General features: G+C 34.7%; 1 protein-coding gene across 1 annotated transcript in view; it reads right to left on the bottom strand.

The window, feature by feature from the left end:
- LRRC36 (leucine rich repeat containing 36) overlaps window positions 1-15,220 on the bottom strand; it is a 63,011-nt gene that overhangs the window by 41,488 nt on the left and 6,303 nt on the right. Inside the window, 3 exon segments of the mRNA XM_017649248.3 lie at window positions 938-1,034; window positions 1,821-2,013; window positions 2,824-2,951. Of these exon segments, the coding sequence (XP_017504737.2) occupies window positions 938-1,034; window positions 1,821-2,013; window positions 2,824-2,951 (418 nt within the window).

Genomic DNA, 15,220 nt, shown 5'->3' with positions numbered 1-15,220 from the left:
ATATATTATTATTAATATTTATATATTTAGTCCTTAACATGTGTTATATATTATATAAACACACACACACATATACCTAAGACTAAGAGCATGATATTTACCGTAATATAATTAGTGTTTATTTCTAGGTAGTGGGATTATGAGTTACTTATTTTACTTCTTGTTTTTTTTTCTGAACTTCGCAAATTTTCACAATAAACATGTATTTACCTTTACAATCAGAAAAAAACCTCATATGTGTCTATAGGTACACACAGATGTCTGGAAGGGTATATGCCAAACCTCACTGGTGGCAGTATATGGAGTAATTTTAACTTTTTTCACTGTACTTACCTGTATTGTTTATATTATTTGTAATGGGCTTCTATTCTGAAAAAATAATAAAGCAATTTTTTTAAAGCATTAGTTTTGAGGTAGAAGATATAATTCCTTACTTTGATAAGATTTTAGGAAAATCTACAATTCAGATACTTCAGAGTTTCAAGGTCTGCTTACTTTGGGTTTTGTAGAAAAATGTTTCCCTTATACTTTAACACATTTATCTCTAACAACCTTGCCCATGGTAATGTAATTCTCCTAGTTCAATAGGAAAAGACCATGTAGTGACTTATAACTTCACAAATAAAAGGTTGGTAAAAATTCATGAGAATAAGTCATCTCATAGTATCCCTATCTATAAATTTCGAACAACTACTTTAGAGATTTACAATTATATCCAAAGCAGACCCAATATTTCAAGAAATCAGGAACATTCCTTCTGAAGGCCAGATTCTCATCCCAGATAAATCTCAATATGTTGAGCAGATTTTAGTACTGATCTGAGGATTCTTAGAACTTGTGGAGATTTCTGCTGGAAAATGAAGAAGGTTAAGCAGGAATTCACTACTCTCTATGTCCAGAACCAAACTAAGAAATGTGTTGTAAAGAATCATCTTACCTTTTTTCCACCTCTAAACGAAAATTTTCACTGTTGCCCAGCTGACTAAAATGCAGTTTAGCAGCTTTTCTTTCACTTTCTCGTACAGCTCGTTCATCTGAAGGGAAAAACCGTGGTCTGAGCATGTTTCTTTTTTGGAGTAAACAACAGTGGGTCAGAAAACCGGATCACAGAGTAAAAACCATATCACAGAGTAAAAACTAAAGACCAGTCTCATCTTTTGTTAGAGACAAGTCACAAAATAATGCTATTATGTTGACACTGGAGCAAATAGTAACTCAGGGAGACTACAGGTATACCATAGCAACAACTGCCACATAGGTTTAAGTAACTATGCCAGCAGAGAGTAGAGCTTGGGCAGTAAACAATCCAAATGGCCCAAAGTTTCTGAAAGACTTTACTTTGTTTCCATGCAGAAACTTTCCCAGGGCATGTGAAATCGAAGTGTGTATCAATAAGAAATGTATATTCAACAATAAATCTATAAATACAGAGGACCTCATTTGGAGGAATATTTACTGTTCTTTACCAGCTAAAACCCAAAGAATTGTATTAGTTTTCTTTTGCTAATACAGTTGCAGAGTTGGGGCACCTGGAAAAATAAATCTCAACCTGGAAACTTTTTGTTGGGAAGGAAGTAGTGGTGAAACCATCAGCTGAAGAAAACTAAAGCTGGAAGTAACTGATAAAATCATAGACTGTCATTCAATAAACAATAAAAGGACTTGTCATACATCCTGCCAACACAAAAGAGTTACATAAATATTGACTAATAAACAAATATTTCCTGCCAGTGCACACTCTAGGCCAACATCCAAAAAGTTAGGAGGCAGCTGGTTTAAAATAAGCTTCTGGGGCACGGAACAGAGGAGGAGGGTCTCACCCAGTTTCTCCAGAGTTTGTAGCGTGTACACAGCAAAAAGCCTATAATCTGTATCTTTCCTGACAACAGGATTGAGTCTCAAATCTAGTTCTTTGAGGAAGGGTAAAGGCTGTAGGCGGGACACCTCCACTAATGAAGGAATGTTGTTATAATATAAATTCAGGTCTTGGAGTGAACATAAATACTGGATACCCTGCAAGGAAAAGACCACATTATGAAACTGTACATTAGTAAGGACTAGGAATCTCACAGATAAAGGTGGAAATATATCTATTACTTTCTATCCTTAAACATGAGAAAGAAAGAATTGAAATTCCCATTTAGTTGCCTAAGAGTGAGAACACTTCAACCCATGGGCACTGGATGTTCTAGACATTAAATATTTCACGGACAACAATGATTTCCACCTCCGTGTTATGTGCATACATCCATAGAGCTCTTCATGTGTTTGCTGCCTCACTCTGCTCGTCTTTCCTGCACTGTCCTCTGCTCCCCTATACCATGACCTGGAAATTTTTCTTTGTCTTCAAGACTACCATTTCCTCCTCCTCCTTGAAAAAGCCCACAGTAACAACCTACACCAGTGTTTCTCCATGTGAGTTCCATGTACCAACACCATCAGAATCCCTTGGGTCTGTCCTGAGCCCACCCCAGGTAAACTAACTCAGAATCTCTATCAGTCTAAGCAGAGACTAAGAATCTGTACTTTTGCAAGTACTCCTCATATTTTTTTACACATATTAAAATTTGTACTATTTTCCAAGGCTGTGACAGTTTAATATAATTTTCCCTGAGTACAAAAGGATTTTTTCCCTATATTTTATAATAAAAACTTTCAGACATAGAGCAAAGTTGAAAGAATTTTACAACAAATAAAAATTTAGTTTGCAAACATTAAAAAGGAAGATCCTGTATTTCCTAGGATGACATTATCTATCTCTTATTTCTTCCCATAAAAAATATAAACTGGCTGATATGGCTGGTCACAGAATATACAACTTACCTTTAGGCTAGTGATCAAATTTCTTGATAAATCTAAGGATCTGAGGTTTTTAAAATTTCTGAAGGCATCACCAATGGAATGGATTTTTACAGCATAAGATCCCTGCAATGAAAGAGACTCCACCAGTTCTGAAAAGAGATCATCAGTAGATACATTATGAACTCTTCTTGGATAAACAGCAGAGTCAGTGAAAATAGCCCTTCCTTCTTCCCATATCCCATCTATGAAAGGTCCCACATCCTAGAAGGAATAAGAGGCCCCTCCATAAGAAGATCTGATCTTCCTTTTAAAGGCAGCAATATCATCTAATTCGGTGATACCAAACCTTGGATTTAGCCCTATAGATAATATTCACAAAATTTTGTCAGGATATATAATATATACCACAAAGATATCAATGCAGTAAGGTTTTAGGATAGTTTTTATAAAAGAGAAAGAAAAGTAAGAGAAAAACTGTCAAAAGGTCCATCAGTAGAAGAGTAGAACTAAATGTTATTTAGTAGGACAAAATAACAGTACATTGATACAACAGACAAAGTACTAGATCTGTGAGCTTGTACAAGTCAACTTTAACTCTCTGTGCATCAGTTTCCTTATCTGTAAAATGGAGATAATAACAAAACTCATTAGGTGCCGTAAGGATTAAATGAATATATATATATACAAAACTTAGAACAATACTGATACATAGTGACTACTATATATGTATTAACTGTCATGCGGTTATTAAAAAGAATGAGGTAGATTTGTAGATGCTCATATGAAAAGATCTCCAAGACATTAAGTGAGGGAAAAGTCTGTGTGTGTTTTAAAGAATATATGTGTGTGTGTGTGTGTGTGTGTGTGTGTGTGTGTGTAATAGTGAACTAGACTTTCAACAGCACTTAAGAGAGGAAAATCTCAACTTGCCAAAAAGAACTTACTGGCCAAGTGTGGTAGGCCAAACTGAAAACAGCAATCAAAACTGAAAGGAAGTTCTGCAGGATCCAATTTGCAGGTGAGTGCCAGGGGACTAAAATGAAATAAAATCTTAAGGTGCTGGAGCACTCTGGGCTCTGTAAACTCTAAAAAGTAATAAACTGAAGATCCCTTTCAAGACAAGACCCACACCAGGGACTTAAATTAGTGGAAATAAAATCTACACTAAGTGTGACAGAGACAATGGATTCAAAGGAAAGAGCTCCAAAGACAAGTGGGGGAGAGAAGCAAAGATGGCAGATTTTAGGAAACATAAAGCCCTATTTTTAGTGCTTTGTGAACACAACAGGAGAGAGAGTTTCAAAATCTTGAAAATGGAAAAGCTATTCTGGTCCACCCTTCCCATTTAAAGTATAGGAAAACTTACTGCACTTAAATAAAGAACCACTGAAAAGAGCAAAACAGCATCCCTAAAGAATGAAATAACTTCAGAAAAATACATCCGCAAAACAAATGAAAATTGTAACTTAATATTTCAAAACAAGCTAAAAGATATCATAACAAAAGGTAGTAGTTCTCAAAGTGTGGTCCCTTAGAATGCTGGAGGTCCCTGAGACATGTACAGGAGCCCACAAAATCAAAATTTTTAAAAACTATTTTCATAGTAATATTAAAATAGTGATTAGCTTTTCCACTGTTTTGACATTTTCACTTACGGTGCAAAAGCAAAAACTACACGAGCCTTAGCATGAATCAAGGCAATGGCATCAACTTCATTCTTAGTCATTGTATTATTCACCATTTATGCTTGCCAGTTTTTTTTAAAAAGTCAGTTTTACTTAAGAATGCCCTTGAAAAAGCAGTAAAAATGGTTAACTTTATTAAATCTCAACCCTTGAGTAGATGTCTTTTTTATATTGTGTGAATGCATTAAATACTTCTGCTACATACTGAAGTATGGCAGATGCCTTGAGGGAAAACACTTGTGTGATTTTTGAGTCGCAGGCTTACCTAGCTACTTTATTATGGAACCATAATTTTTACTTGAAAAAACCTCACATACTATAGTTATCCATACTTAATATTTGGCAGACATTCTCTTGAAAAGAAACAAAGTGAGTCTGTCACTTCAGGAAAATAAATGATAGTAATTGTTGTCAATTATAACAGTTGAGATTCCAAGCAGAAATTGGAATTTTGGAAAACTTGTATCTGCTACCATGAACTTGACATTTTCTCAACACTTGAAGAGCTTTTCTAATGATATTGGTAGTATTATTAACAAATAGGATTTTTTAATGTTATATAGTGAAATTTGTCAATACTTGGAAGATCTACATAACTCGGTGAGTTAATATTTTTCATATGACAAATGCTGGATGTTACACAATCATGGATGGGTAAAAAAAGCCCATTGAAATGCAAAATGTGCAGTGGATTTTAATATAGTACAAAAATTTCATTCATATGGTTCGGATTCCAAATACAACTGAACTTTAAGATCCCACTTGCCCAATTTTCACATCAAAGAATATCCACAATTCTCTTAAAAGAGTATGAAAATACTCCTCACTTTTTCCAACTACATATCTGTATGAAGCATGATTTGTTAAACATATGTATTTCAACCAAAACAACATATCATAACAGACTTAATCCAGAAGCAGAGATGAGAATCTAAATATCTTCAATTAAGATATAGAAGAGATTTGTAAATATATAAAACAATGCCTCTTTCCTCACCATTTTTTTGTTTTGGAAAATACAGTTTTTTTCCCCCAAATACTACTTATGTTAACATGTAATGGGTATGTTATGGTTATCTTTTAATGAATTAATAAATAAACATTTTAAACTTTTCTCAGTTTAAATTTCAAATATGGTAACTATACGTAGATAGAGCCCACATTAACAAAAGCTCTGAAGTCCTCAATAAGATTTATGACTGTAAAGGAATCCTGAGTTTGAGAATTGCTGAAAAATGCAAATTAGAATTAGAAAAATTCAGAAAGATTACTGAAAAGAAAGAAGGCAGAAAGATTACTGAAAATAGAGAAGGCAGAACTCATGAAATAATAAAAATAAAAGATCATTTCAGAAATGAAGATTAGAGCAAAATAAACAATAGAACAATTCCACTTTTGGGTATACATACAGAAGAATTGAAAGCAAGGACTCTACAAGGACTCTAAAAGATATATGTACACCCATGTTCATAGCAGCTTTATTCATAATAGCTGCAAAGTGGAAACAACCCAAATGTCCATCAATGGATAAATGGATAAACAAAATGTGATATATATTCTAGTGTATGCAATGGAATATCACTCAGCCTTAAAAAGGAATGATGTTCCAGGCAGTTATTTTGTAGATACACCAAACTGATTTTTAAATTTATATGGAAAGCAAAAGACCTAGGCTAGCCAACACAATATTGATACTACCTGACTTCAAATCTTAGTATAGAGCTAAAATAATCAGCTTGTCGGAAGAGAAATAAAAGACAAATGACTAATGAATAAAATAGAGAACCCAGAAATGAACCTACACCAAACACAATAAACTGATCTTTGACAAAAGAGCAAAGCCAATGTTGTAGAAAAAAAAAATTCAACAAATGATGCTAAAACTGGATATCCACATGTGAAAAAAAAAATCTAGATACATACCTTACAACTTTCACAAAAATTAACTCAAATGGATCTAAATGTAAGGCGTAAGTATAAAGTTTCTGAGGTAACACAAGACAAAATCTAGGTAAACTTGGGTTTGGCACTAAGTTTTTAATACATTAAAAGCATGATCCATGGAAAAAAATGAGAAGTTTTAAAATTTAAAACTTCTTCTCTGCAAAAGACACTGAGACACATTTGTACAGTATAACAATGAAGCAAAACTGAAGGAATAAAACAGCAGCAGACTCACAGACTCCAAAAAGGGACTAGTGGTTACCAAAGGGGATGGTGGGAGAGGGTAAATGGGGAGGGAGAGAGAAGGGGATTGAGGGGTATTATGATTAGTACACATGGTGTGGTGGGGATCATGGGGAAGAAGACAAGTAGTGACTCTATGGCATCTTACTGCACTGATAGACAGTGACTGCAATGGGGTATGGGAGGTGACTTGATAATATGGGTGAATGTAGTAACCACATTGCTTGTCATGTGAAACCTTCATAAGAGTGTATATCAATCATAACTCAATGAAAAAAAAAAGACACCAAGCCACTGTTAAGAGAATAAAAAGACAACACAGAGAATGGGAGAAAATATATGCAAAACATATTTCTGAAAAAGGACTAGTATCCATAATATACAAAGAACTATTAAAATTCAACAATAAGAAAACAAAACAACCCAATTAAAAAACAGGAAAACTACTTGAACAGATACCTCACCAAAGAAGATATGCAGATCACAAACAAACATATGAAAAGATGCTCAATATCATAAGTCATTAGGAAACTGCAAACTAAAACAGTGAGATACCACTACACATTAGAATGGCCAAAATTCTTTGACACTGCAAATGTGGATAATGTCATGTGTCTTTGTTTGGGTTGCTATAACAAAATACCACAAACTGGGTAGCTTACAAAAAAACATTTATTTCTCATAGTTCTGGAGACAAGATATCCAAGATCAGGGTGCCAGCATGGCTGAGTTCTGGTGAAAGACTGCCTACTTTTCACAGTATCCTTCTTTTGTAAAGTCATTAATCTCTTTTATGAGAGCTCTGCCTCATGTCCTAATCATCCCCCAAAGGCCCCACCTCTCAATACCACCACATTAGGTTTTAGAATTTCAACATATGAGTTTGCAGGGACACACAAATATTCAGACCACAGAATGGAGCAATAGGAACTCTCATTCATTGCTGGCTACTGCAAATGTATAGAGCCACTTTGTAAGATAGATTAGCAGTGTCTTATAAAGTTAAACACAGCTTACTAAATGATCATGCAATCATGAACCTTGATATTTACTCAGGTGAGTTAAAAAAATATGTCCACACCTGTATATTTATAGCACCTATACCTGCACATACAGGTGTATACATATAAATGGAATATTTATAGCAGCTTTATTCATAATAGCCAAAATTCAGAAGTAACTGAAATATCCTTCAATAAATAAATAGATAAACAAACCATGGTACACCCACACGGTGGAGTATTAATCAGAAATAAGAAAAAAATGGAAAGACATGGAAGATTAAGACAAGGAAAGACAGAGGAATTTTAAATCCATATTGCTAAGTAAAAGTAGTCAGTCTGAAAAGGTTACACTGTATGATTCCAGCTATAGGAAATTTTGAAAAAGGCAACGGTAAAATGATAATGATATACAGCATGGTGATTAGTTAATAACACTGTATTGCATATCTCAAACTTGCAAATAAAATAGAACTTAAAAGTTCTCATCATAAGAAAAACAATTTTTTTGACTATGTAAGGTAACAGATGTTAACCAGACTTACTGCGGTGACCATTTTGTTATGTATGCAAATAGCCAATCATTATGGTATATACCTGAAACTAATCTGTCAATTATACCTCAATTGAAAGATAAAATAAAAATTTAAAAAAATCATTACGGACACCACAGAAATACAAAGAATTATTATGAAATACTATGAAAAATTATATGCTAACAAATTGGATAACCTACAAGAAATGTATAACTTTCTAGAAAAACACAACCTTCCAAGATGAACCCAGGAAGAAACAGAAAATCTGAACAGCCCAATTACCAGCAATGAAATTGAACTGGTAAAAAAAAAAAACTACATAAGCACAAAATCCCTGAACCACATGACTTCACTGCTGAATTTTATCAAACATTCAGTGAAGACCTAATGCACATCCTCCTTAAAGTTTTCCAAAAAGTAGAAGAGGAGGGAATACTTGTAAACTCATACTATGAGGCCAGCATCACTCTACTACCAAAACCAGACAAAGACACCACAAAAAAAAGAAAATTACAGACCAATATCCTTGATGAACATAGATGCAAAAATACTCAACAAAATATTAGCAAACTGAATTTAAAAAATATATCAAAAAGATCATCCACCATGATCAAGTAGGATTTATTCCAGGGATGCAAGGATGGTACAATATTTGAAAATCCATCAACATCATCCACCACATCAACAAAAAGGACAGGAACCATATGATCATCTCCATAGATGCTGAAAAAGCATTCAATAAAATTCAACATCCAATCATGATAAAAACTCTCAACAAAATGGGTATAGAGGGCAAGTATCTCCACATAATAAAGGCCATATATGACAAACCCACACCCAACATCATACTTAACAGTGAGAAGCTGAAAGCTTTTCATTTAAGACTGGGAACAAGACAAGGATGCCCACTTTCCCCACTTTTATTCAACATAATAGTGGAGGTCCTAGCCACAGCAATCAGACAACACAAAGAAATAAAAGTCATTCAGATTGGTAAGAAAGAAGTTAAACTGTCATTGTTTGCAGATGACATTATGTTGTACATAAAAACCCTAAAGAATCCACCAAAAACTACTAGAACTAATAACGGAATTCAGCAAAGTTGCAGGATACAAAATTAATACACAGAAATCTGTTGCATTCCTATATACTAATGATGAACTAGCAGGAAAGGAAATCAGGAAAACAATTCCATTCACAACTGCATCAAAAATAATAAAAACCTAGGAATAAACCTAAGCAAGGAGGCGAAAGACCTATACCCTGAAAACTACAAGACACTCATGAGAGATATAAAAGAAGACACCAATAAATGGGAATATATCCCATGCTCATGGATAGGAAGAATTAATATTGTCAAAATGGCCATCCTGCCTAGAGCAATCTACAGACTCAATGCAATCCTTATCAAAATACCAACAGCATTCTTCAATGAACTAGAGCAAATAGTCCTAAAATTCATATGAAACCACAAAAGACACTGAATAGCCAAAGCAATCATGAGAAGGTAGAATAAAGCTGGAGGAATTATACTCCCCAACTTCAAGCTCTACCACAAAGCCACAGTAATCAAGACAATTTGGTACTGGCCTAGGAACAGACCCATAGACCAATGGAACAGACTAGACAGCCCAGATATAAACCCACACATATATGGTCAATTAATATATGATAAAGAAGCTATGTACATACAATGGGAAATGACAGCCTCTTCAACAACTGGGGTTGGCAAAACTAGATAGCTATGTAAGAGAATGAAACTGGATTATTGTCTAACTCCATACACAAAAGTAAACTCAAAATGGATCAAAGACCTGAATGTAAGTCATGAAACCATAAAACTCTTGGAAGAAAACACAGGCAAAAATCTCTTGAATATAAACATGAGCAACTTTTTCTTGAACACATCTTCCCGGGCAAGAGAAACAAAAGCAAAAATTAACAAATGGGACTACATCAAACTAAAAAGCAAAGGACACCATCAGTAGAACAAAAAGGCATCTTACAGTATGGGAGAATATGTTTGTAAACAACATATCCGACAAGGGGTTAACATCCAAAATAAATAAAGAACTCACATGCCTCAACACCCAAAAAGCAAATAACCTGATCAAAAAATGGGCAGAGGATATAAACAGACACTTCTCCAAAGAAGAAATCAGATGGCCAACAGGCACATGAAAAGATGCTCCATATCACTAATTATCAGGGAAATGAAAATTAAAATCACAATGAGGGATTACCTCACACCAGTTAGGATGGCCAACATAGAAAAGACAAAGAACAACAAATGCTGGCCAGGATGCGCAGAAAGGGGAACCCTCCTACACTGCTGGTGGGAATGTAAACTAGTTCAACCATTGTGGAAAGCAATATGGAGGTTCCTCAAAAAACTAAAAATAGAAATACTATTTGACCCAGGAATTCGACTCTAGGAATTTACCCAAAGAAAGCAAGATCTCAGATTCAAAAAGACATATGCACCCCTATGTTTATCGCAGCACTATTTACAATAGCCAAAATATGGAAGCAACCTAAGTGTCCATCAGTAGATGAATGGGTAAAGAAGGTGTTGTACATATACACAAAGGAATATTATTCAGCCATAAGAAGAAAACAAATCCTACCATTTGCAACAACATGGATGGAGCTAGAGGGTATTATGCTCAGTAAAATAAGTTAGGCAGAGAAAGACAAGTATCAAATGATTTCCCTCATTTGTGGAGTATAACAACGAAGCAAAACTGAAGGAACAAAACAGCAGCAGACTCATAGACTCCAAGAAGGAACTAGCAGTTACCAAAGAAGAGGGATCGGGAGGGCAGGTGGGCAGGAGGTAGAAGGGGGTTGAGAGGTATTATGATTGGTACACATGGTGTTGGGGGGGTCATGGGGAAGACAGGGTAGCACAGAGAAGACACGAAGTGACTCTGTGGCATCTTACTATGCTGATGGACAGTGACTTCAATGGAGTATGGTGGGGGGGAACTTGATAATATGGGTGAATGTAGTATCCACAGTGTTTTGCATGTGAAACCTTCATAATAATGTATACAGTGATACCTTAATAATAAAAAAAAAGATCAGTGGTTGCCAGGGATTGTATACTGTATAATTACAACTATACATTCTGAAAAAGGCAACTGTAAAAACATCTTCCAGGGAGAGGTTCTGTGGGGAGGATGAATAGGTGGAGCACAGTTTTAGGACAGTTCTATTTGATACTGTAATGGTGGACAAGTAACACTATATATTTGTCAAAACCCACAGAACTGCACACCACAGAGACTGAACCCTAACATAAACTATAGACTTTAGTTAATAATAATGTATTAATATTGATTCAGCAATCATAACAAATGTACCACATGGAAGCAAGATATTACTAATAGGGGAAACTGTGGAGGGGTGGAGGGAAGGGGTGAGGGAAAGAGTATATGGAAACCCTCTATAATTTCTGCTCAATTTTTCTGTAAACCTAACACTGCCTTAAAAAATAAAGTCGATTAATTTAAAGAAGGAATGAAGTATACATACACGCTAAAATAAGGATGAACCTTAAAAATATCATGCTAAGTGAAAGAAGCCAGACACAAAAGGCTACATATTACATAATTACATTTACATGAAATATCTAGACAGGCAAATCCACAGAGACAGAGAACAAATTAGTGGTTGCCAAGAGATGGGGGAAGCTGGAAATGAGGAGTGACTGTCTAATGGGTATGGGGTTTCCTTTTGTCTTGATGAAAATGTTCTGGAACTAGATAGTAGTGATAAATGCATAAAGCACTATGTGACACTGAATTGCATACTTTAAGTTTTATAGTATATGAATTATATCTTAAATAAAAGCAAAAAAAATGTTTCCCAACTTTGAGGGCAGCATATTGGTTTTATAGTATGCAATGCAATATAGTTTTATAGTATGCAATTATCTGATGCCCTGAGAGTCTATTACCATGAGACAAAAGCTAAGGTCAATTAAGAATTCCATCAGTGCCCAGCAGCATTTCTCTTGCTTTTCACAGCTGTCTATTTTGAAGAGCAGACATTTTAACATTTTTAAAGGGAACCAGAATTGTCATTTAAATGATAAACTGCCACAGGGACAGACACTCTTTTATGATTCATATGAAGTGCCAAGTCATTCAGTTTCATTGTTTATAAACAGAGTGAAGGCAAACAGATCAGAAAACAAATCAAACATTGCTCACAATAGATGACAAGAACAGAATAATCTTCTAATTTTAATATATGTGCTACATAGCCCAAGGGGCAAGAACATGTCTTATTCATGAAAACAACCAATCAAGTAATCTCTCTATAGAAAACCAGTTATAGGTCACTTGGTCATTGAATTCATAATCTTTAATAAAGCTTGTTTACAATGATGATGGAAGTTTCAAATAAATAAGACAAATAAAAGTCCCAGGAGTCAACCTGAAAGATTAGCCAAAGTTGGGATAAGTTTAGCATCACCTACGGTAATAATTGTAATGGATAGGAACATACCAAAGACTTTTAAATCCATGAGTTTATAATGATTATTAAGAAAATTAAACAACTTTCATTGGTTACCTTCAGAGAATGCTGAAGAAAGCAATTCATTTTCCTGAAAACCCACAAATAAGGTGAAAAAATGTGAAGGATTTATCCTGTCTTTCCTATACAAACTGTACCTGATATCCTCATATTAAATAGTTGATATGAGGAAATATATTTTAATAGAAGTGCTACAACTAATAAAAGTGAAGGATTTAGAAAATTACCATTTTGCAATACTTAATGAACTCACAGGTATACCAGACAATCATATTCAATGGCTGATAATATCACAAAACAAACACCAGATATTATATACTTCCTAATAGTATACATCATGACGTATGAAGCAGTCTTGCAAAAAAAAAAAATCAAACCTAATTCTAATCAAGCTTCATTCTAACTACCAATTCGTAGGAAATAAAAGGAACATGGCAAAATGTTAAACATCTTAAGAATATAATAAGCAAAATCCAGGACAACAAACTATTCAGGATAAATGACCCAGTTTCTTCAACAATAGAAAATGCAAGGCAAAAAGAAGGGGAACCTATATACTAAATAATATTTAAGATAAACATAAACCAAGCAATAGACCTTATATACATCCTGGTTCCCATAAAAAGAAAAAATTTTATAGGACAGTTGGAAAAAATGAGAACACTGGTTGGATATTTGATAACACTAAGAAATTACTGTTAAATATTTTTAGGTTTTATATGTGATTACTTTTTAAAAGAGTTCTTATCCTTTAAAGTTACATATTAAAATATATATGTGTTAAATCATATACCTGGAATTTGCTTCAAAATAAATACTGCAGGGTTTGGGGGATGGGAAGAGGATAGTGAGGTATAGACAAAAGAAGATTGGCCATGAATTGAGAACTGTTGAGGTAGGGTGATGGAAATTCATTATTTTGTTGTCTCAACTCTTGTATATATTTGTGAATTGCTATAATAAAAACCTATAAAATAGCTGATACATGCTTATGTACACAGAGAATATTTCTGAAAAGCTATCCAAGATATTGGTAACAGTGATTGCCTTTAGGAAGGAGAACTGGGCCAAGTCCAGGGTGGGAGGAGCTATCAAGACTTACTTTTCAAAGTACAATTATATTACTCATATAATAAATTGTTTTTAAAAGCAAAATAATATATATAATTACATATTTTCCCACTCTACCAAATAATTATCAAGTTACAAATATGGTCTAGTATAGCATGTCTTTATTAAAAAACTTACTCTGGATCCTACATCATATCCTCCAGCTAATATTTCACTACTATATTCTTTTTTTTTTATCATTAATATAAAATCACATGAGCAACACTGCAGTTTCTAGATTCCCCCCATTATCAAGTCCCCACCACATATACCCCATTATAGTCACTGTCCATCAGTGTAGTAACATGCTATAGAGTCACTACCTGTCTTCTCTGTGCTATACGGCCTTCCCCGTGCCCCCCCTCCACATTATGTGGGCTAATTGTAATGCCCCTTATTCCCCTTACCACTCCCTTCCCACCCACCCTCCCCAGTCCCTTTCCCTTTGGTAACTTAGTCCATTCTTGGATTCTGTGAGTCTGCTGCTGTTTCGTTCCTTTAGTTTCTGCTTTGTTCTTATACTCCACAGATGAGTGAAATCATTTGATACTTGTCTTTCTCCTCCTGGCTTATTTCACTGAGCATAATACCCTCTAGCTCCATCCGTGTTGTTGCAAATGGTAGGATTTGTTTTCTTCTTATGACTGAATAATATTCCCTTGCGTATATGTACCACACCTTCTTTATCCATTCATCTACTGATGGACACTTAGGTTGCTTCCATATCTTGGCTATTGTAAATAGTGCTGTGGTAAACATAGGGGTGCATATGTCTTTTTGAAACTGGGATCCTGCATTCTTAGGGTAAATACCTAGGAGTGGAATTCCTGGGTCAAATGGCATTTCTATTTTTAGTTTTTGAGGAACCTCCATACTGCTTTCCACAATGATTGAACTAGTTTACATTCCCACCAGCAGTGTAGGAGGGTTCCCCTTTCTCCACATCCTGCCAGCATTTGTTGTTTATAGTCTTTTCTATGTTCACCATCCTAACTGGTATGAGGTGATACCTCATGGTGGTTTTAATTTGCATTTCCCTGATAATTATGATGTGGAGCATCTTTTCATGTGCCTGTTGCACATCTGAATTTCTTCTTTGGAGAAGTGTCTGTTCATATTTAATAGGGTTATTTGCTTTTTGGGTGTTGAGGCATGTGAATTCTTTATATATTTTGGATGTTAACCCCTTGTCGAATATGTCATTTACAAATATATTCTCCCATACTGTAGGATGCCTTTTTGTTCTGCTGATGGTGTCCTTTGCTGTACAGAAGCTTTTTAGCATGATATAGTCCCATTTGTTCATTTTTTATTTTGTTTCCCTTGCCTAAGGAGAAGCATTCAGGAAAAAGTT

The sequence above is a fragment of the Manis javanica genome, chromosome 17 (genome assembly GCF_040802235.1).
Source record: "Manis javanica isolate MJ-LG chromosome 17, MJ_LKY, whole genome shotgun sequence".
Lineage (NCBI taxonomy): Eukaryota > Metazoa > Chordata > Mammalia > Pholidota > Manidae > Manis > Manis javanica.
Note: the sequence above shows the minus strand (reverse complement) of the source record. Positions and strands in the feature narration are given on the sequence as shown.